The sequence below is a fragment of the Sminthopsis crassicaudata genome, chromosome 1 (assembly GCF_048593235.1).
Source record: "Sminthopsis crassicaudata isolate SCR6 chromosome 1, ASM4859323v1, whole genome shotgun sequence".
NCBI classification, from domain to species: domain Eukaryota; kingdom Metazoa; phylum Chordata; class Mammalia; order Dasyuromorphia; family Dasyuridae; genus Sminthopsis; species Sminthopsis crassicaudata.
In genome coordinates, this window is record NC_133617.1 from 15,506,492 (window position 1) to 15,530,001 (window position 23,510).

General features: G+C 52.6%; 1 protein-coding gene across 4 annotated transcripts in view; it reads left to right on the forward strand.

Annotated features, from left to right (window-relative positions):
* TTC28 (tetratricopeptide repeat domain 28) overlaps positions 1–23,510 on the forward strand; it is a 554,617-nt gene that overhangs the window by 343,442 nt on the left and 187,665 nt on the right. For all 4 annotated transcript variants that reach the window (XM_074295047.1, XM_074295055.1, XM_074295071.1 and 1 more), the window contains 2 exons: positions 3,797–4,069; positions 5,061–5,191. In XM_074295047.1, the coding sequence (XP_074151148.1) occupies positions 3,797–4,069; positions 5,061–5,191 (404 nt within the window). The remainder of the gene's footprint in view (positions 1–3,796; positions 4,070–5,060; positions 5,192–23,510) is intronic.

Sequence of the window (23,510 nt, forward strand, 5' to 3'; positions counted from 1 at the left end):
GGGCAGCACAGGGCGTGGCCCCCATCTTCAGCTCCAGTACCAGGATTCGGCCTAGCCTGGTAACTGCACAGCCAGAGCCCCCTTTTCTGGTCTCTCCTCCTCTTACAGCTCCTGGGAGGAGAGGGGGTGCCCACAAGCCGGGGACCCTGAGACATCTTACAGATGCTGGGACCGACCCCTGATCCTTCCCCAGCTGTTCTTGTGGCTGCCCCGCCAACCCTCGTGGAGAAACAGCCTCTCCCCCTGCTGTTGTCCTTCTGATTTCTAGCTCGTATCCTTTCCAAATGATGCTTTAAAATAGAATTGTGAAGGAGAAGAGATATATATGGCAGACATATCATCTTGTCATAAACTGTGACATGCTTATAATAAGCAGTTCTCTCTGTTTTTATGGATTTGCAAATATTGTGCTTTTTATATCTGAGGCTGGTGCAGAGAAGCCGAGCCTGGGACAAGGAGCCGGTGTGGCGAGTGAGGAAGGCGGCGGTTTGGGGCCGAGAGGCAGCCTCCCCGTCCCCTCCTCCGGCATAGCATGTCAGAGCTGTTTAGCATCTTAGAACACAGAACAAGAGAAATCGAGCTAGAAATAGCTCCAGAGGAAAATCCAGTGGCTTTTTTCTCACTGTATTCAAATGTCTTTCCCCTGTATTTGATGATCTTTCTCCCGGTTGCTTGCAGAATGTGGCGTTTGTCATCAGAATTGTTCAGTTTGACCACTGTGTGGGTTGGAGCTTGCGGCATATGGCTTTTTTCTTTTTCTTCTGGAGGCAATCTGCGGGTTCTTTCCATTGCAGTTTGTTTTCTGTGTTCTGAAATTCTGGACAGCTTTATTAAAAATATTTCTTGCATCACGATAAGTTTCTTCGACTGGTATTCTTCTGAGAGCAAGTTATTTCTTTGGATGCCATCTTTAGAATCCATTCTGCTCGTAAGGAGATCATGTTTTCTTTTAACGTTATTGCTTGTCGCTTCTCCTTTTCCAGTTGTCCTTCTGTGTGTCTGCCTTTCCAATCAGTAATCTTCCCTTTTGTTTCCTTGCCACCGTGGATCCGAGTTTTTCTCGTCTGCCAATTATTTCTGCTGTGCCGGCTGTAAATTCCGCTCTCCCAATGTTTGTTTCTCTTTTAAACCATTCAGGAACATCCCGCTATGGTTCCATGCTCTCTGGGGAATCCGCAGCATCCTCCGCTTCATCAAGTGTTAATTCGTTTTCCTTTGTCTTGAAATATTTATTCAGAGCTATCTGGACTCTTTTAGTTGATCTGGAGGCCATATTGCCTTTGGTTATTAAATGTCCCTATTGGTTTATCGGCTCATGCTCGCTGTCTTTGAGTTTTCATCCTCATGAGCGCTTCGGTAATTGGACCCCCCCCCTCATAACCCCTTTTACTCACTCTCTGATTGACTTGATTGTGGCTTCCCTGGAGGCCAGACCTCAAGGCCCCCCAGCTTCCTCCCACCGGGAGGAGTTTCTCTAGCTCAGGTCTCGGTCCTTGCCCCAGTTGATTTCTGGGGGGACAGAAGTGGCCCCACTGGAGGCTTGGTGACGGACCGACCACACTACCTACCCCTCACCTTGCCCTGATTCCTTCCTTCTCCACGTGCTTGATTGAGGTTTATAGCCCGGGAACCGCTGTGCTGCTGTCTCAGTTTGAGCCAGCTCCAGCCTTTTAGTCTTCTGAAGGCTGAAGGAAATGAGGGCAGACTTGGGTCAGCTTGGGCAGCCAAGCCATGGGACCGTGGTGACATTAGGGAAGGAGGGCCCAATGGTTCGGGGTTGTCTGGACTGCTGTTACTTCATCAAGGGTTTCCTCATTAGGATTCTTGCTGTCCTAGAGGGCAACAATTAAAGTGACTGCATGTCTCGTTCCTAATGCTGATTTTGCAGTGGTTTGGAGGGGTTGTAAGGGTCAGAGAGAAGGTCTTCACAGTCACATGATCCAATAGTTCCCTCACTTTTGCGGCTTTGGAACCTGAAGCTCACAAGGGCCATGGGATTGTCCCAGGATTGCTCGGCTCGTTCTAGAGTTATAGAATTTCCCACTTGGAAGAGATCTCAGTGCCCAGCTGGGCCAACCCGTACCCGAAGGGCTAGAAACGATAGCCCTCTATAAATTAGAGCTCAAAAGTGATCCTTCTGCCTTGGCTTGGGAATCTCCAAGGAGGAGAAAGCAGGCTTCCTCCTGAAGCCGCCCCTTTGCTGGAGCGCCCACTTTGTGGTCCTGGAGCAGGTCCTCCCCATTCTGGCCCCTAGCCCCGGGTCGGGGCTGCCTGAAGTTCAGAATCAGTGTCCAAGTCATCAGTTTTATCAGGCGTGTTCTTTGTTGTATATTCTATACGTAGCTTTATTCTCCTGACTTCCATGATCTAGCATGTCCCCAGATCATTGTGGCCGACCCTCCTCGTCCCCTCGGGCCCCACAGGACTTTGCTTTGGAGCCCAGGAATTTCCCTCTCTTGTGTCTTGTCTCTTTATGAAAACCTAAGTCCTTTGAGGGCAGGGATTTTATCTTACCTAGCCTTTGGATCTCCCCGAGAGCCACAGTAAATCAGAGGTGCTTAATACATATTTTCTGAATGCAATTATTAATGACTCTTGTGTGCAGATTCCCTGGTTTCTGCTAATTGATTCATGTCATGCAGTTGTACAAAGCGGAGCTCGGGAGCTGCTTTCCCTTTTGCTTCCTGAAAGTTTGAGAATTCTTCTGTAATCTCTGTTCTTCATTTACTCAAAATCCTAGTCTGTATATTTTAATAGCTCTAGATCCATATTTTCCCCCATTATCTGCCTTTTAAATTTTTTTTTCTTTGCTGAGACAATCGGGGTTAAGTGACTTGCCCAAGGTCACACAGCCAGGAAGTGTCTGAGGCCGGATTTGAACGTGGGTCGTCCTGACTTTGGGGCTGGGGCTCTCCCCCCTTCACCACCCAGCTGCCCCACATTATCTGCTTCTTGTTTTTTCCCTTGTCTCTCACACACATTCTCTCCTTTTCTTGATTTTTTTACATGAGAAATCTCAGTGCCGGGGGTTCCCAAGTGTGAAGCCTAAGTCTCTCTACATGTCTGAGCCTCAGTCTATTTATCTGTGAAATGCAAATGTTTTCACTTTCTCTCCTATGCTCTGGAAGCATTAAAATGTTTTTATCATATTTGCACGCGTTCACGTGAAATGTTCTTATACATGGTCTCTCTGGGGCGTTGAAGGCTCCGGGGGAGAATGTACGCGGCTCATCCAGGAGCATTTGTTGGGGAGCGTGGGAAGCAGGGCTTCGGGGGTGCTTCCGCCTGACGGAGGGCGTGGGGAGCCGGGATGGGCGCTGGGCTCGAGGTTACGGCACATTCGTCGGTATTTGTCTGGGAACCTCCCAGTCCAGATGGGGATGAGCGCCCCCCTTCCCCCCCCCCGCCTGGAGCCTTCAGCTCCCAGGAGCCTGCGGGGCAGCCCTAGCCCTCATCCTTTCCGGCCTCACCCATGTCCTCTGGGGGTTAGCCAGATTCCATCTTGTCCTTCCTGGGACCTTTGGGCTCTCCCCGCTTCCCACTTCTACTGAGAGTCTCAGGCTCTCCTCCTTCCTCCCTTTCCAGACACCACCATCATTGGGGTCTTCTCCTTTGGGTCGCTCGGGGTGGGAGCCCTAGTCCCCTTCCAACTGCCGGGGAGCCCCTCGGGGGCTGTGGGACAAGGGCCTGGCCCACAGCAGGCCCTTCCTTCGTGAGAGCCCTTGCCGGGGTGGGCGGGGGCGTTGGGGGCCGCTGCCGCTTTGTCTCTGATCCCCTCCGTGCTTTCCCTTTTCAGAGTCCCTCGAGCCCACCTACCAGCAGCTCCAGAAGATGAAACTGGACAAGAGCCCCTTCGTGGTGGTGTCGGTGGTCGGCCAGGAGCTGCTGACGGCCGGCCATCACGGTGCCTCCGTGGTGGTCCTGGAAGCCGCCCTGAAGATCGGCACGTGCAGCCTGAAGCTCAGGGGCTCCGTGTTCTCCGCCCTGAGCAGCGCCTACTGGTCCCTGGGCAACACAGAGAAAAGCACTGGCTATATGCAACAGGATCTGGATGTAGCCAAGACCTTAGGTACGGCCCCGGGACCCCGGGGGCTGGCGGGACCTTCATCCGCTGGCCCTTGTTGGGGCCCACTCTGTGGCCCGCTGAGGGTCCGGAGGACCGGGGGACTTCCCTTGGCTTGTCTGTGGGACTGGGTTTCTCCTGCAGCCCCCCAGGGCTCTCAGGAGATGGAGGGGTCTGGGGTCTCTATTCTCCTTGGAGGCCGAGGACAAGAATTAAAAACTGTAGGTGAGAGGAGGGCCTTTTGTCCCGTCTCACCCCTCCCCCTCCCCACCTGGCTGGTGCGGTGGGGGCAGCTGGGCAGAGGCCGACGTTGCCGTGGGTTTGACTCTCAGGCCCCCACGGCTCCAGGGGGTCAGCTCTCTGTCCAGGCTTTCTGTACAGAGGACCTGACCGAGAGGGCGGGTATCTGTCTGTTAGGGAAATGTCCCCGGGGCGATGAGCTGCGCATCCTGAGCCGGGTTCTGCGGGTTTGGGTGCCGGGCTGGGGCCGCTTGTGCCAGTCTGTGCTGTAGGGCTCTGCTCTCCTTGGAGGCATCTCAGGGCAAACAGTCACAGCCGTGGGCTAATGTCCAGGACCTCCAGCTTAGCAAACATTATGTGCCTACTGCATGCAAGGCTTTGGATCGAGCTGCATTTGGTAGTACCTTAGTCCCAAGTCAGGAGCGAGAGGGATCCAAGGGCCTAAACGCACCTGCTGGCTCGCTGCTCAGGGTGAAGGGTCATGGGCGAGGAGGCCCACAGAGCACCGGGCTCGTGGCGGGGGGTTTACCCTCGTTTCTGCGAGCCTCAGCCCGCGCTGTGCGTGCGTGTGGTCCTTGTGGCCCAAGTTACTCGTCTGGGGTGGAGCTCGCGCCCTTCCCGGCCTGGGTCCTGGCAAACAGTCCTCCTCCTGAGAGAGAGAGAGCAGCCAGGGCTCGGGGGCCGGGGAGGAGAGCGGCGTCTCTTTCCTCGGCCCCCCCCCCCCCGGTCCTCACCAGCGTTTGCTTCTCTGCCGCAGGTGACCAGACGGGCGAATGCCGAGCTCACGGCAACCTGGGCTCGGCATTCTTCTCCAAAGGAAATTACCGGGAGGCGCTCACGAACCACAGACATCAGCTGGTGCTGGCCATGAAGCTCAAGGACCGAGAGGTAGGAGTGATGAGCCGGGGGTCACGGCGGACCACCCCTCCCCCCGTGCGGGCCCCGGCGGCTCCCTCGGGCTTTGTCAGAGCCGGTGGAGGGTGTCCCCTGGTCTCCAGGAGCTGGGGATCTGTGAGGGAATCACGGCGGGGCGTGACGGCTGTAGTGACCGCCCAGGCACGGGCCCAGGGGCGTGGTGGCGTCCATGACGGGCAGCATGGGAAGCATGGGCATTGTGGGAAGGCGCCCGCCAGTCGCGATGTGGGCACACTGGCAGGGACGTTCTCAGAGCTTGTTCCGCGCATTCTATCAGTGCCGCGCTCTCCAGTCAGGCTTAGTGATGGCTCAATCCTGGTTATTCTGACCCGGAGGAGCTGTCAGTCACAGTCCCTGCAGGGGCTCGGTCAGGCCCCCGGAGCCCTTCGTTCACCTTTTTGGGTAAATGGCGGTTGGCTACAAATGGCCAATCAGGAAGGGAGAAGCACGTTGACACGTAACAGGGGGTCGCCGGGTGTCTGGGAGAGGAGAGCTGTGAACAGCCGGGGCAGGGACCCCAAGCATGGGGGCAGTGGTCACTGAGTCTGGCCGGAGCGGGATCTGGCCCCGCGAGAGCCACGGAAACCATCGCTCACCCGCAGCACTGGGCAAGAAGAGGGATGTGTGTGTGAGTGCATGTCTGTGTGTGGGAGTGTGTGATAATGTGATTGTGTGTGTGTTTGAGTGTGTGTGATAGTGATAATGTGATTGTATGTGTAAGGGTGTGTGTTAGAGTGTGTGCGAGTGTGAGTGAGTGTGTGTGTGTTAGAGTGTATGAGTGTGAATGTGTGTGAGTGTGTGAGTGAATGTGAGTGTGAGTGAGTGTGTGAGTGTGTGTGAGTGTGTGTGAGTGTGTGAGTGTATGAGTATGTGAGTGTGTGAGTATGACTATGTGTGAGTGCATGTGTGGGTGTGTGTGATAATGTGATTGTGTGAGTGTGTGAGTGTATGTGTGTGTGAGTATGTGGTGCTTTTAGGAGAGATTTCCACCACAAATGATTAACATAGAAGTCCCGGTGGAAGCGTGGAGCTCCGGCGAGCCCCGTTCCTAACTCACGTGCAGCTGATTCCATGAAAATATCCGACAATCAGATGTGGATCTATGGTTAAAACTTCAGCTCGAGATCTCCCTGAGGTTGGTCAGTGGAGCTTCGGGGTAAAAGTATCAATGTATCAGTTGGCATTTTTAAAAAGAAAAACCCGGACTGATTTTCTTGACCTTCAGGGCAGGGCGTGTCCTTCCGGCCAGGGTTGTCCGGGCTTTGTAGAGCTCTGCCTCTGGATGGTTTCAGCAAATCGGTGGAGTCCGAGGACCAGAGGGGCCCCGCAGGGCCATCTGGGCCAGCGTCCCCCCCTCCGCGTCGGCCGGGCGATGCGCTGCTACGTCAGGTTTTAAGGAGAAGAGGAAGGAAAGTTTAACAGGCCCCTCTCCGCGGAGGGCTCGGGCTCTCTGTTTTGGGCGCTCGCAGGATGGTTGAACACATTTCCCGTTCTCTGTTCCGTGGGAAGCTGCCATTTTCCGAGATGTGGGGCCATTTTCTCCATTCTGCAGAAATGCTGGGGGCCTTTTCTCAGAGGTTCCCGTGACTGTCACGTGAGCAGTCCTGACTGCTCTCCTTGGGCCTTTCCCTTTCTCTGGCTCCTCTGAAGGTGGGAAGCCTGGGTCTGCCCTGGGACAGCAGCGTGCTTCCCAAGGCCACGCCCCAGCTCTGCGCCCCAGCTCCGGATCCCCCAGCCTGCAGGCCTCGGCCCCCAGAGGCCCCCGTGCTGCTGCCTCTCTTGCTGTTTGGGGGAATCCTTTAGTTCCCAGCTTCTTAACCCGTGGATCCTGACCCCCTGGGGGTTTGGGGTCATGTAAAATGGTCTGGAGGACAGGGACAAGGGGAGGAGCGGGAGAAGGCCTGCTGTGGGCGCCGCGGGATCCCGGCTGGTTCCTGTCCTGACTGTGGGTCCTCTGCTGGAACCATCCCGGACACGCATTTACGCACCGATCCCAATTTTGTTTTCTGGCCATTTCCCCACATCTTCGAGGTGACCTTTGAGCTTTTCCTCCCAGCACCTCCCCGCCAGCCTGGACTTCCCGCCTCAGTTCACATGAGCGGGCCATCCAGGGAGGCCGCCATGGGCAGTGGGGGGAGCAGCGGTGGGGCCAGGGGGGCTCAGGGGCACCCACCAGGAAGAACAGGACAGGCCGGCTCGTCCTCGCTGCCGGGCCCTCTCCACCCTCCAAGGGTAACATTGTGGGCCCCACAGCCCCGCGCTCTGCCCGCCGCACACCTTGTTGCCCGGATGCTCCCACTGGCTCGGCGCGTGCTTCAGCAGACCATGTTTCTTACAGTTTCCTCTGCTAAAATGAGAGACGATCAGATGGGCAAAACCGGCAGAAAACAAACACTGAGCGGCAGAGGAGCTGCGGGTGGCCCGGGCGCGGGCGCACTTCTGCCAGGCCTGGAGGAAGCCCATCTGCCGGGAAGGAGCGGAGACTGTGCTGAAAATGCTGGGCGCCTTTCATCCGGCAACGGGGCCAGTGCCCCCCGAGGGGCCAAGACGGAGGCAAAGGCCTAGAGACCCAGGCCCAGAGTCGAGGGGGGGGAAAGGGGGGGGTTGGGTCCCTCATCAGGGAGAGAAGTTCCCTGGCTCTGGGACAGTGAGGAAGGTCCTCGGGGCACAAGGGAGAGAGACAGTGCTCCAGGCCTTCCTGGGGAAACACTCGGGTCGGGCCCAGGGGCAGTGCTGAGACGTGTGCCTGCCCCTGCTGACAAAGGAGGCTGGGAGAGCGTTGTAGGAGGTGACCCTCGGTGAAAAAGGAGAGGAGGGGAGAAGAGGAGGGGAGGAGGGGAGGGGAAGAGAGGAAGGGAGGAGCCTAGAGCACAGAGCCCCTCCCCCAGTGAAGGTGCTGGCCTGCAGGACCCCGAGGAGGCCCCTCCTCAGTCTGAGCGAGTCCACCTGTGCCGCCGGAAAGCCTCCGTGCATCCTGGAAGCTTTTGCTCCCCCCCCCCCCAGGTCTTTGCTCCGGCCGCTTTCTGACTTGTCAGGTGAGCCTTCTGGGAGTTGGCCGTGGTCGCCCATAGTGATGAAGGGCCGCTCGCTGGGGGTCGCCGTCACTTGAAGGACGGCAGTTCCGTTAGAGTAGGGGTGGGGCTCCTCCCTTTCTCCATGGTGAGTGCTCACAGTGAGCTAGACCCGTGTTACAGGTGGGGAAAGTGAGGCAGGCAGGGGGGAGTGACTCCGAGGCAGGGCCTGGACCAAGGTCGCCCTAGCCTGGGCCGCGCGCCCCCTTCCTTCTCACTTGGCTGCCATTAGAAACTGCACCTGAAGTTGTGCAGAGGGGCACGGGGCCATTGCCCCATGAGAAGCGCTGGGTTGGGAGCTGGGTCCTGGTTCAGATTCTGACTTTCACCTCCGTCTCCTGGTCCAAACCCGTGGGCCGTCCGGTGGCTCGGCGGCCAGAGCGTTACCGAGAAGGGCTCGGCCCTCCCTCACGCCTGCGAGCTTGTGCGCCCGGCCTCAGTGTCCTCAGCCGTAAAATGGGGATAATCGTAATAATGACGCAGGGTCATGGAGCGGGGCAAATGAGGGAAGGTGTGAAGCACCGGGAGAACCAGACACACTCCATGTGGCTATGGCCGCTGCTGTGCCTGTGCCCCCACACTGCACTACTACCACCGGCACTACTACTGTGTCTACACTGTTGCTCCCACCACCAGCACTACTACCACTACCATTTCTTGCTTGTCCTTGGACAGGCCAGTGAAGGCACTCCCTAGCTCCTGGTGTGTAAGGCCCTGGGGGCGGGTGATCCATTTTACAGATGGGGAGGCCGAGGCTCTGTGACTGACGCCTGGCAGAGCCAGTGAGTGAGGAGGAGGGCGGGCCTCCAAGCCCATCCTCTCCGGCGGACTCCCGGCCTTCTCAGATCTCCCTTACATCCCCGGTGCCAGTGGAGACCTCTGGTTACCTGGGGGCGCTTTCTTTTGATCCCGTTAATGCCCCAAATCTTTAATAATGAAATCTGATCCCGGGGGCTTAGGAGAAAGGGCTCCCTCCCCGGCCCCAGCGTATCCCACATCTGGCTTCTTAATTAGCCGTTATGGACAAAGATGGCTTCTTGGGCTTGGGGGAGAGCCCAGCTCCTGGATTTCCTGCAGGATGTAGCTGCAGGAAATTAATTTGACGCTTTCTGATGACATCATCCTGACCACAGCGCTTCCTCCAAACACAATGCTGTTTTTCTTGGCCCACGCTGCAGACATTTTTATACCGTGTATATTATTCTAAAGCTTGCGTTTGCCCTGATGTGAATTCCACCCCGGTCTGTGTGAGCGGCGGTAATGAGGTCATTGTTAGACTCCAGGAGGAGGGGTTGGGTTAAAAGGTAAGACTGTGCCTTTATCCGGAGGCTGAGTGCTCCCCTGGAGGCTGAGTGCTCCGAGTGCTCCCTGAGCCTCTCCCGCGCCGTGTGCGTCAGGGCTTCTGCGAGACAAATGGGATTGTCAGCGAGGACTTGCGCAGACAGCGGCTGGGGACTCGGTGGGACAAGCCGGTCAATAATGCTGCCGGGCCTGGCTTATTTCCCGTGGCCTCGGTCTCATAAATCAGGTGACCGGCACCCTTGGGGATTGTCGCCGAGGACAGAAGCCTTTCCTCCTGCAGCCATGGCGCCGGGAGGCGGGAGCCGGTGCCCTGTGCTCAGAAGGGCCATGGCCCGGCGTCTCTGGCCCTGGCAAGGCCGGGGGAGCAGGCGGGATCGGGGCCCCACGGAGGGGGCAGAGGACTCACCAAAGGGCGCGGTGTGGTCCCGGCTTTGGGGTCCGTTACCTCATGTAAACCCTCCCAGGAGGCCGCACCCGCCCTGCCAGGGGGTCCCGCAGCTAGCACGCGCCTCGGGGGTGCAGCCACGTCCCCTCGTGGTCTCCCTCACCAGACCAGGAGTCCCTCCAGAGTCCCTTCCTGCACCTCAATCTGGTTCCCGTGCCCAGGACCAAGCCTGGCATGGGGTCGGAGTCAGAGGAACGCTCGGTGACTGCTGTGGGAGGGAGGAGCCGGCGGGTGGGCCTGAAAGCCAGAGCTGGGCCAGGAGGCCCCGGCCTCGTCCTGCACCTGCTGAGCCTGTGCTGGATGCCGGGAACTGAGAGAAAAGGAAATGGGGCCTTGGGTTCCTTCAGGAGAGATGGGGGCTGATGGGAAGGAGCCCCAGGGAGATTCACCAGGGAAAGGCAGCCCCCAGGCTGAGGGGCACAGGAGGGACTGCAGGGGCCGGTGACCTTTCATAGCTTCAGACTGACCGAGAGCTTAACGCCTTTGGAGCACGTGAGGGACTTATCCAGCACTTCAAGCCTGGCAAAATGCCTTACCAACAGGATCCCGCTTGGGCCCCCGACATCCCCCTTTTACAGGTGAGGAGGCCGAGGCTGGCGGGTGAGAGTCTCGTCTGGGGTCTCACGGCCACCGAGTGTCCACGGCCTGAGAGGAATTGGGGTCTTCCTGACCCTTAATCATGTTTATGCCCAGAGACCGAGCCTCCGAGGGCAAGGGAGGAAGAGAAGCCGAAGCCGGTCCTGCCCACGTAATGAGTCTGAGAGGGTGCCCGGAGCCAGACTGAGGGCCGGCGTGGCCAACCTCCTGGCGCCGGCCTAGGGCCAAGCTTGGGGAGACAGGCTGGCAAAGACACCAGAGAGGTGACCATGGAGAGCAGGCACTGAGGGTGAGGGGGACCAGGAGGCCTGCGGGCCCTCTGAGGCTCAGGGGGTGTCACCAGGCATCCCAAGCTTTTCAGTGCACAGAGAACAAGACAGAATGGGGTGAGAAGGGGCAGCAGCTGGGGACGGGCCCTTGGGAAGCCCCTGTGAGGAGCCAGACGCCCGGAGAGCCTGGTCCCCTTTTGTGTTGCTCATTTTCCAGGATGGAAGACATTTGTAGGCCATCTCATAAACTAGGGAGGTGAGGGCAGAGTTTCTCTTGTAACTGTGGCTGGAGGAACTGTTACTGAGCGAGGGCTGGAGAGCCCTGCCAAAGGTAAAATGGACTGTTTTAATTGTACAAAACTGGAACATTCATGCCCAGAACCCTGGTGCAGCTAAAATTAGAAAGGAAACCGTCTACTGGGGAAAAATCTTTATGACAGATTTCTCTAACAAAAGTCTCACATCCAAGAAATATAAGGAATCGATTCCAATTTTTAAGAACAAGAGTCGTTTCTCAGAGGATACTGGTCAGAGGATTGCGCAGGTAGTTTTCAAAGGAAGAAACCCCATCAATAATCATGTAAAAATCCTCCAGATCACTAAGAATTCAAGAGATGCAAATGAAAGCGACGTGGCGCTCATCCAATCAGCAAAGATGACCCAAAAAGGCAACCGACAGATGTTGGAAGGGGCTGGGGGAAGCGGGGCTCATGAACTGTGAACCAGGCCATCCATTCTGGAAAACACTTTGGACTGTCATTAATGTACACAAGCAATAACCCCGTTAGCTCCCTGAAGAGATCGAGAAAGAAAGAACTCTACAACAAATATCCCTGGGCCCTTTTTGGAGTGCCGGACACCTGGAGACTGAGGGGGTGCCATCCGCCAGGAAAGGGCTGAACAGATTATGCTGGGAATATTGTGCCATGAAAAAAGAGAAAAAATCTAGAAAGACATGGATGAACGGATGCAGAGAAAAGGATCCGAATCAAAAGAACGCCGCGATGTAAGGAAAGACAGTTTTTCCAGGAACTTGGAAGACCAATGAAATGGCCGTGAGTCCAGAGGAGTCATGTACCTCTTCGCAGAGAGGAGGAGCTCTTCCTCCTCCCACTACATTACTATCACCATCACTACCTCTACTACTACCATCGCCACCAGCAGCATCTAGTATTTCTATCACACTTTAGAGTTTACAAAGTGCCTCGTTTTTGTTCCTCATTTGGTCCTTGCAAAACCCTGTGAGGAGGTAAGTGCTGTTATGTCCGTTTTACAGATAAAGAAACTGAGGTACAAAGAGGTTAAGTCCTAAAATAGTAAATCTCTGAGGTAGGATTTAAACACATCTCCAAATACTACATTTTATCCACTGTGTCACCCAGATATATCCATGAAGAAGAATGAGATATACATTTTTTATTAAAGCTTTTTTATTTTTCAAGACACCTGCATGGACAGTTCTTTAACATGAGCCCTCGCAAACCCCTGTGTTCCAATTCCCCCCTTCTCCCCCCCCTCCCCAGATGGCAAGTAGTTCAATATATGGTAAATATAGTAGAAATATATGTTAATTCCAATATATGTATATATATAAATATATATATACAATTATTGTGCTGCACAAGAAAAATCAAACCAAACCAGTAAAAGAAGAAGAGGAAGAAGCAGAGGAAGAAGCAGAGGAAGAAGAAGAAGAAGCAGAGGAAGAAGAAGAAGAAGAAGAAGAAGAAGAAGAAGAAGAAGAAGAAGAAGAAGAAGAAGAAGAAGAAGAAGAAGAAGAAGAAGAAGAAGAAGAAGAAGAAGAAGAAGAAGAAGAAGAAGAAGAAGAAGAAGAAGAAGAAGAAGAAGAAGAAGAAGAAGAAGAAGAAGAAAAGAAGAAGAAGTAGAAGAAGAAGAAGAAGTAGAAGAAGAAGAAGAAGAAGAAGAAGAAGAAGAAGAAGAAAAGAAGAAGAAGTAGTAGAAGAAGAAGAAGTAGTAGAAGAAGAAGAGCAGCAGCAGCAGCAGCAGCAGCAGCAACAACAACAACAACAACAACAACAACAACAACAACAACAACAACAACAACAACAACAACAACAACAACAACAACGAAAAGAAAATGTTATGTTGTGATCCACACTCAGTTCCCACAGTCCTCTCTCTGGGTGTAGATGGCCATCTTCATCATTGCACAAGTGGAACTGCCCTCAATCATCTCATTGTTGAAGAGAGCCACACCCATCAGATCATCCTCTAGTCTTCTTGTTGCCACGTACATGATCTCCTGGTTCTGCTCACTTCCCTCAGCATCAGTTCCTGTAGGTCTTAGATGTACACTTTAGGCTAATGTGAACGTTTTTTTGTTTGTTTGTTTGTTTTACCATCTACTTGTAATAAGAATTTTTTTTCTAATGGAAGTGCGGTGAGACGGCGAGGAGACCTAGGAGGTGTCCTGACCCTAGAAAAAAGTGAGAAGAGAACAGAAGGAACTTACAGAAAAGCGATATCACTCAGAAAGTTTCAGGCTGAATTTATTAAGTGATTAAAAAGAAAAGCTTACTCTATGTAATGGAAACTCATAGTATCCTAGACAATCCTCTCCTGTTCTGCGGTATATAGGGAAGTGCTCGTTTATTTGGTGCTTTGTGAATTTAGAATAAATATAGAGTTAAATGAGAAGGTTTTTGCGAGGAAGACTCCCGTACCCGTAATACGGGTTAATGGGGCTCCTGCTTCTAACTTCTTCTTGTTGGTTTTGGAGCCGTGACCTCCCCTTGGATGTTCTGTGAGGAAACGATTGTGAATGAGCAGCTGCCCGTCGAGTGTGTGATTTATTGAGGACTCTTTCACAAGCTCTTTAATAATTCTGTTCTTTGAGGCAAAATCAGTTTGTTGTTAGGAATTTAAATTAAGTGCCAGACATCTTGGTTCCCAGTGACCGAGTACGGCCCTGGGAGGCTTTCCCATTGGCGCTTCCAGCCCAGACTAATGAGAGCCATTCCCGGGGTCGCTGCGGAAGTTGGAGGGGACCGAGCCGCGGCCTGGTGCCTGAGAGAGAGCACGCGGCGGCCTAGAGCTGGCTGGGCTCTGCGTCACCAAAGGCGCCATCGCCCGCGTTAGCTCACTTCCTCCTCTGGCTGTTGCGGGGAAGGATTCTCTCCGTTACAGCTGAGCAAAGTATTCAGAAAAGTCGCTGAAGCAGCGGATTCCCAAGGTCATGAGCGGTTGAGGGAAGATTCAAATCCAGATCCTCTGACTTCTTGTCATCCCCGGCTGGGTCACTCTCTTCTCTGACTCTGGCCATCCCCGCGCCCCCATGCCGGTGGTGAGGAGCGGAGTGGGTCCGAGAGCCAGGTTTTCCCATCTCCTGGGAAGGCATTTTCTACTCCCATCTTCACTCTACATAGAATGATTCTCTCTCCTTCCTTCCTGTTCTTTGCAATCAAATTCTATGGTTTTCTAGAGAGAAACATGGGTAATATCAGAATGAAGGATTTTTTTAAGGCGTCTCCTTGTCTGTCCCCTCCGTCAGGAAGTCTTCCCTGATTCGATCCGTGACAGGCGGCTGCTGCCTGACTTCTGTGTGTCTGGGCAGTGCCCCAATTACAAATAGGCCTGTTTGCTTGTTCGGGGAAGTCACTGGTTTGAAATTGAAGACATATTTCTTCATAGAAACCATATGAGTCGTGTTTGGGTTCCCAGATTAGCCCACAAGCCCTGTACTCCAAGATGGCATAGGCTGGTACTGGGGACATCCTGACCCTTTCTAAACCCGGTTTGGGAGCACACAATGTTGCAGAGGAATGGCAGGTTCTTGAGGCCTGGACTCGTACAGATGGGCCCCGAGGCCCAGATGTGGACTGCTCTGTAGGACACGGAACCAGAGGCCCCGGCCCAGCCCCCAGAGGCCCCGGCCCAGCCCCGTGTCCCGTTGCTTTCCCTAGAAGTGCTGCTGGTTGATGCTGTACATCAGCTGAACCAAGCGGCTCCTCAGGCTGCTTTTTGTCGTGGTTTGTAGCTGGGCTTGAATGGGTAAGCCTTGGGTTTGAGTCCTGCCACTGACGTTTCTGAGTCTCCAAGCCTCGCCTCAGTCAGCTCCGGAGAACTGTTGGCAGAGGGACCGTCTCCGATCCCTAAGGGGCAGGTGGCCTGTGCTGTGCCCGGCAGAGACCTTCCTGCCATAGAGAGCAGAATTCTCTGTTGTAAAAGAGTGGGCATTGATTTTTTAGTGCCAGTGCCACCAGTGGGTAGCGCCACCTGCTTCTGCTCGCCCGGCTTTGCCCCCCATCGCTGCTAAGGACGGGCAGGGCCGGCTCTTGTCTAAAATTCTCAGTGTGGCCCAATGGCCTGGTGTCCAAAGCTGGCTCAGTTTGGTGTTGGGTCTCCCTGTCCCGCTGCCAGTAGAAGCCCCCCGGGACACCGCCCCTGCAGTGGAAGGTGAACTCCCCCGAAGCAGAAGCCAGCTTCCCTTTTCCGGGCATCTCCAGCCGGGGGAGCACCTGGGAAGCACTTAGCGCATGCCCTTTATTCCCTCCCTCCTTCTGCCCGCTGCAGCTCTGAGCCGGCCTGCTCAGCCCTGAGCCCAACCTGTTTCCTCCCAGTCTCCCGCAGCTCAGGGAAGGCCAACTGTGGCAGCCGTGTCCTCTCTTGGGACCTTTGATGCCCACAAGTTCTGTCCCTAGCCCGTGCCTGGTGATGTTTTGGGTCACTTATGCAGGCTGGGCATCAGGCATGGCAGGGCCACAGTCCATGTGGGCAGTGTCCGTGCAGCACCCATCCTGCCACCCCCCTCTGCAGATGCCCCTGAGATCTCCAGGAAGCCGCCTCTTCTGAGTCACTAGTTCCTACGAGGCCCAGGCCCTCATGGAACTGGAGGCCCCAGGCAGCGCCTGCTGAATCCCAGGACCTTTCTGGGGCATCTGGGCCCCTGCTCTCTGGGGGGACCCGCAGAGGGTCTTCACTGGGAGCCATTGCCAAGGCTGCTCAGGGTCCCAAGGGGCCGCTGGGGGAGCCAGAGCCCTGACCCAGAGCAGCTTGGGTCTGCACTGTCCATTTTCCCCATGATGGAGCTTCTCCATCTTGGCCCCATCTCCCTTCTGGTTCTGATTATAGGGGTGGGAGTTAGAGGACGAGGATTTTCCCACAGGAGAGCTCTCCTTCCCATTGTCAGAAGCCGGGATTTGTTTTCTCCCTCCATTAAAAACAGACAGACTGCTCCAGGCTTGCTGAATGTGGCGCGCCCTTGACCCGCGGCCCTGCCCCGGCTCCCTCTGATCCCAGCCTCGCACCCAGCTCTCCTTCCATGAAGGAGGACGGCTCCCAGAATGGCCTCACCAAGGCCTCCTGCCATCCAGAGAGCCCACGGGGTGGGAGATAGGCACTCGAGGAGACTCAATCTCCGGGATATCAAGGAGGTGCTGCAGGAAAGGGCAGAAGAGGGCCCTGACCTGGGCCTTGTGCCCTGGTGAGGGCCGGGAAGCACAGTGGGCTCTCTCTTTCTCCCACTCCCATACAAAGTTCCTTCTCTGAGCCAAGCCCTGGGCTCCACCCAAGGCCAGAGGATGCTTTGCATGAGCAGTACAAGGCCCGGTCTGGGTGATCATTCCTGAGCTCACTGAAATGCCCATTGCTCCACGCCTTCGAAATGTGATATTGAGCTAGATGGTCCCGGTGAGACTTCTACTACCCCCGACCAAAATAGCTCAAGGACAAAACTGAGAAGCGTTTTGGGAGATCACAAGGCTGTGAAAGCCAAAATTCTAAAAGAAGGTGCTGTAAGGAGGTGAAATGGGTTTCTCCCTGGGCAACCTCGGCCTCCTGAGAGGCCCAGTGCCCCCTTCTCCCTGACACTTCCACGGGCCGCCGATGCCACGGAAAATCGACAGTGTGACAGTTCCTTCATCTCTTGGGCCTTCAGACGCCTCCCATTACTGCCTGCATTTAAAAATAGCAGGGAAAAGAGGGAAAATCATAAACTAGCGATAATAAAATTAGGGCTTGCGTGAAAGCTTGCTGCCAGAGGCCAGCCTTTGGAAGGCCTGGTGCTGCCAGAAGCCCCTGGGGGTTGGCAAAGTGCTTGGGGCCAAGTTAAGGGTTTTATTAACATAGACTGTCCTTTTTCTGAAATGTTTCCGAGTGTGAGGACAGAGGCTTTCTTTAAGTAAATGATCAAAGTTGATAGGAGGGGAAGGAAGGACTGTTGGGATCATGGATAAATGCGCTGACCTTTCTTCCGATGGAAATTGAAGCTAAAACAAATTAAGTTTGCCAGAAGAAGAAATACCGTTTCTTCTCTGAAACAGATCAAGATTGAGTGAAGGGTGACAGAGGGCTGGCATATGGAGAAATGGGATGTCTGGACAAAGAACAACAAGGCGAGGGCAGACGGTAGCGTGAAGGTGGGCCGAGGAGCTGAGCTTTTCCCATGAAAAGCTCGCTTGTAAAAGGCCTGGGATTCTCATTACCTTTTGAAGAGAAAAACAAATTTTCTCTGAGAATCAGATCGTTTCAGGCCACTGGGTCACGGAGCCAGTTATGGTTCAATGAGACTTTGCCTCGAAGAGCTCTTTCTTTTGGCAACGACTTGAGTTCCCACAAAGATTCTTAACATACATGAATCTTGAAGGCACACGGGTCTGAAAGGATGTGTTTCAGTGACCTGGTGACAAGATTTTCTTGTATCTCTTCTCTTTTAAGTAATTTATTCTCCACGCCGAGAAACGGCTCCGCCGCTAGGCTCTGCTGCTGCCTGGCTGGCTTTTACAAGCCACTGGACCGAGAGACCGGTGGAGCCTTTCTGCAGCCTTCCTATTTGCGGCGGTAGCCCCAGAGTCGGGCCCTGCCTCTCGGGGACCCCCAAGTGATCCCCGGTCCTGTGAATACCAACCCTCATCTGATCATGTGTAGAAACAGAAAGAGCGCCAACAGGGGGCGTGCGTTTGAACCCCGGCCCTTCTCCTGGCTCCACGTCTGATCGTGACTAAGTCAGGGACCCTCTCGAGGCTTGTTTCCATCAGTCAGACGAGAGGGGCCGTCTGCATCATCGCTGACATTAGCCTTTCTGCAGGAACACGGGCCCGTACAAATAGGGGCAGTCAGGAACGTGAGCTTCTTACACCAAGCTTTTGTTCTAAATAACCCCCCTCAGAGGATGTGGGCCAGCCCCTCCAGCTGCTGAACACCCCCCGGCTTTTAATCGGGTTAGTGCACAAAGTTGGTATCTTTGTTTTTACCTGACAACAAATGGCCTGGGATTTCCAGGCAGCCCGATTTGGACATGCCCTTTAGGTTTTAAGTAAGATAAAATACTGGATCACAAACTTTGAAAAAGCTATTTAAAAGGGTTTTTACTACAGCCACGCAAATGGTATTCCAGCCGCCTCCCGAGGGACTTGATCTCTCCCCTTGGCTGCCACATGAGTATGTTGGGTATAAATCATTTCAGATAGATGGCAAACACAATTAATGAAATCCCAGGCAAATGCGCTCAAATACAGCGGGATTTAGAAGCCCTGTAATTGACTGTATTGACTTTAAAATTTCTGGGGAATGATGCTCTCCTCTGATCAAGGACCACAGCCTTTTAACTCATGCATATTAATATGATAATATTAAGAGTCCCGTGCTTGATTTATATAATGCCTTTACCCCGAGGAGTTTCAAGCATTTTCCATGGGTTATCCCACTTGATATCGGGAGTCCCAGGCTTCCCTGGGTTTTCCTCTTGCTTCCCTTTCCTTCTCTCTCCCTCCTTTCCAACAGGATCTAGAATTTGTGCACAAATGTAGGTAGAAGTATATGGGTACGGAACATTTTCCCCAAGTGCTAGGTTCCCAACGAGAGAAAAGGGTAGATTGGGAACATCTCACACATCCTCATGGAGGCCCAGGTCTTTACTTGGAAGGGATTCTAGAGATCCTCTAGCCCGGGCCCTCATTTAACAGATGGGAAGACAGAGGCACAGAGAGGAGGGACTAGCCCAGGGTTACCTATCTGGCAGAACTAGACCACGAATCCAGATCTCCGACGTCCCCTTTTGCTGTGGCACCCAGAGCTTCTGGTGCGTCCCAACCACCATGCAAGCAAGACAAGGGGCGCCATGTTCCCAGGAAGGAAAATGCACTCAGAACAGTCAGGCCCTTGTTCGGGAGTGATGTGGGCCTGGAACGGCAGCTCGGCCTCAGGCTCCAGGTCCACGCCTCCTGACAGCTCACCGCTGCCCGGGAAAACCAAAGAAATGGCGGCCTCTTTGGGTCTGCCGTGAATTTCCCAGATCCTCCTTCACTATCCCCTCCGTCCCCATCCTGCCATGGGACGGCGCCGGCAGCTCTGCCTCGGTGTGCTGGCATGTTGCTAGGGACAGCCTGTGGAGTGTCATCTCCTGCCAAGGTTTAACCGCAGGGCAATGGGGCTTCCATTCCATCCCAGCTGCTCCGGGCCCTAGTTGAAGCATCAGAAGCTGGCGTCATCACCGCGGTAACAATGGGGGGAGCTGGACGGCTGGGTCCCCTCGGAGCTCTGAGTGTGCTCTGTTTGGGCGGGGAGGAGGCCCTGCTGAAGAGCAAAGCTGGGCTGGATTTGCCACTTGCTTTTGGAGTGAGAGGTTTGGTCAGTGGGTGCACACAGAGCTGGGCTTGGAATCGGGAAAACTTGCTTTGCATCAGGCCCTGGAGAACGTCCCCCCAGCCAGGCCACTCTGGGCAACTCATCTCTCTTCCTCGGCCTCGGTAATACACCTACCCTCCCAGGACCGCAATGAGACCAAAGAAAATAACATCAGAGTTACATAAATGTCAGATGTTGTTATTAGCATTGTTAACCATTTTGGGGGGTCTTGGACCCCTTTAGCAACCTGGAAAAGCTGATAGAACCCTTCTCAGAATAATGGTTTAAATAATTAAAGGGAAATGGCCAAATATCAGCATTAGAGATTCAAACAAATAAAGATGTAATGTTTTTCCCATCCAACAAATCCCTTGAATCTCTCCCCAGATTCCTTAGAGGTCCCTCCTCTCACTAATCTGCGGGGACCGAAACTGTGTAACAGATCTTTCCAATCAATCCTAATGGCTCATTGGACATGGACGTTCTTGCCCTAAATATTAATCCCCGGTGGTGTGAATGGGCTTCTGTGGTCTTGACAGGGGTGCCAGCGAAGCATGAGAATAAGCGGAGCCGAACGGGCTGGAAAGAGCGAGCGTTTAGGCATGAAAAGGCCGCCGGCACTGCCCATCTGCAGGAGGCCACAGAGCCGGAGCCCCATGATGTAATGGTGGGCTCCCTCCTTCCATTCGGTGCACCCTCCGGGGTATGGAACCTTGGGCCAGGCCCTCATGAGGGGCGTGGGATAGATATTCTTCTCCAAACAGATGCTCTTGTCTCCATTTTTCAGTGGAGAAACCAGCTTGGTGGCCTTGCATAAGGTCACACCACTGGCTTCTGGGAGAGCCTGGACTCAGGATAATCACAATAGCAGCTTTTTCCTTGTGTCATCTCATTTGGTTTCAGTTAGAATTGTTTTGTTGGGATTTTTTCAGCATGTAGTATTATGGGGTCCAGAAGGCCAGTGGGGTCAAATTCAAAAAAAAAAAAAAAAAAAGATACATTGACTTAGAAAACCACAAATTAACATTATCTGTGTTTTATTGTATTTTTATTTCTTTTAACTATTTCCCTCATTCCATTTTAATCTGATTTCCCAGTGAGAGCTCCACATTCTTTTGGCTGCATGTTTGAGACCTCTGCATTAGAACAAGAACCAGAATTAACTTGGGAAAGTTACATTGTGATTTATCTCTTACATCATTATTAATACCAATATGTTCCCATTTTATAGGTGAGCAAACTGATGTTCAGAGAATCGTTGCCCAGTGAGTTACCAGTAAATCCCAGGTGAACTGGCGCTCACATTCAGGACTCTTAATCCCCAATTTGGTGTTTTATCTCTTATAACATGAACCCTGGATAAAGTAATTTCTTTTTTTTTTTTTTTTTTTTTTTTTTTTAAATTTTTTTTATTATATATATATATATATTTTATAATATTATCCCTTGTATTCATTTTTCCAAATTACCCCCCCTCCCTTATTCCCTCCCCCCGACGACAGGCAATACCATACATTTTACATGTGTTACAATATAGTCTAAGTACAATACATGTGTGTGAATATCATTTTCTTGTTGCACAATAAACATTAGAATCCGAAAGTACATGCAACCTGGGCAGACAGATATTAGTGCTAACAATTTACATTCCCCTCCCAGTGTTTCTTCTCTGGGTGCAGCTACCCCTGTCCATCATTGATCAACTGGAAGTGAGTTGGATCTTCTTTATGTTGAAGATTTCCACTTCCATCAGAATACATCCTCATACAGTATTGTTGTTGAAGTGTACAACGATCTTCTGGTTCTGCTCATTTCACTCAGCATCAGTTGATTTAAGTCTCTCCAGGCCTCTCTGTATTCCTCCTGCTGGTCATTTCTTACCGAGCAATAATATTCCATAACCTTCATATACCACAATTTACCCAACCGTTCTCCAACTGATGGACATCCATTCATCTTCCAGTTTCTAGCTACAACAAAAAGAGCTGCCACAAACATTTTGGCACATATATGTCTCTTTCCGCTCTTTAGTATTTCTTTGGGATATAATCCCAGTAGTGGCGCTGCTGGGTCAAAGGGTATGCACAGTTTGATAACTTTTTGGGCATAATTCCAGATTGCTCTCCAGAATGGCTGGATTCTTTCACAACTCCACCAGCAATGTATTAGTGTCCCAATTTCCCCACATCCCCTCCAACATTTGTCATTATTTGTTCCTGTCATCTTAGCCAATCTGACAGGTGTGTAGTGGTATCTCAGAGTGGTCTTAATTTGCATTTCTCTGATCAGTAGTGATTTGGAACACTCTTTCATGTGAGTGGATATAGTTTCAATTTCTTCCTCTGAGAATTGTCTGTTCATATCCTTTGACCATTTGGATAAAGTAATTTCAAGTAACATAATAAAAATGTTAGTTGTTTGCTGTTTTCTTCAACACCGGAGAAACTTTGAAAGCAGCAGTCCTTAGAAATGGCTCACAGTATTAGAAACACCCTGTGAACCCGTGTGGCCCCAGATCCACTTCTGCCTATTGGTAAAGACCCAGAAAAAGGTGTGCCCCGAGGAAAAAGCCAGTTCTGATTCTGGGGCGTTTCTTTCGGTCACTATGAAACATACGCAATCATGGAATCACGGTGCGAGACCGGCCTTACAAATTATCCAGTAAATAGTTTTTTTAGCCAGTAAATAGTTATTAAATGCCTACTGTGTGCCAGCTGCTGTACGAAACCGTGGAGGAACGCATGTGAGGAAGAAAGCTTGTTCCTGCCCTCGGGGAGCTTACAGTGGAGTAGTGTGGGCCAGCACCCCCATCATGCGGAGGCTTGGGGAAGAGTTCTCCAGTGTTTGGCTGCCCGGCAGAGACCTCCAAGGGCAGAGGGGCTGGTGAAGTGGCGCCCCCCTGGAGAAGGGAAATGAAGGACCAGGTGGAAACTGGAGTTTCCCCTTCACCGGAAGCACATTTGGAGTCTGTTCTTTAGTTCTAGATTCCGGCAGAAAGCTCTAGCCTTTGCCCCTTTAGTCCAACCTTCTTTCCACTGACCCTATGGCCCACACAGGCCTCAGGTTCTTTCTGTTACTGACTAGATTCTGCTGTTGGAGATGAATTAATAAACATGTTCGAGAGCGGTTTTCAGACGTCAAGTGCCAAATAAATGCTTAATAATTAACAGTCATCTGTGACATTGCAATTAGCCGAGAAGTGAGCATTCCTAAAGAGGAATCCAGCCAGATCTCAACCTGTTTTCAAGTGGCTTCATTTCTTTCAAAATGACTCATCTTGAGGAAGGGAGTAGACTGGTCATGTCTGTCCCTGGTGGCCAGAGGGGATCACAAGGTGGCTCATGGGAGAAGGCTGAGCTTTCTAGCAGAGGAGTCCCGTGATTGTCAGTCAGCGGAACGGGCTCCCGAGAGGTGGCCCTGTTAGTGCTTCCGTGCCCCCTGAGAGCGCAGCTATCACGACTGTGCAGAGAGGGTTAAAGATCCGCGCCTGGAGTGCGGCCTCTGAGCTCCTCCAGTGTGAAGATCTGATTCCCAGATTATTTTTCCAATCGGCCCCTCATGTACTGTGTGTTTCTCACATGGGCATCATTAGATTTTCCTCTCCCTAAGAATGCTGGGAGGACAAATCGGATGCTAGACTTCGGAGGAGCATTCCCAGAATTCCTGTTACAGTCTGCTAGAGAGCACACATGGGTTGGAATGCTGACTGGTGTTTATGGGCAAGGCGAGAGCAGGACTTCTTCATCTGGGGGCTTTGAATTTGGTTTTGGTTTGTTTTATTTATTTATCTAGCAAGCCATCCATTTAGGCAGTTTTTCTTTGTATTTTACCTTTCTTTCCAATTATATGCAATAGACATTTTAAACTTTGGGGTGTTTTTTTATATTTTGACACCTATATTACATTATAATTGGTTTCCTTTGTGATCCTCCATGTTCTGTGCTTTTAAAAACATTACTCTGGGAAGGGACCTCCAGGCCTCACTAAACGTCACCCGGCACTTGGTTATCCTGCCTCTGCTTGAA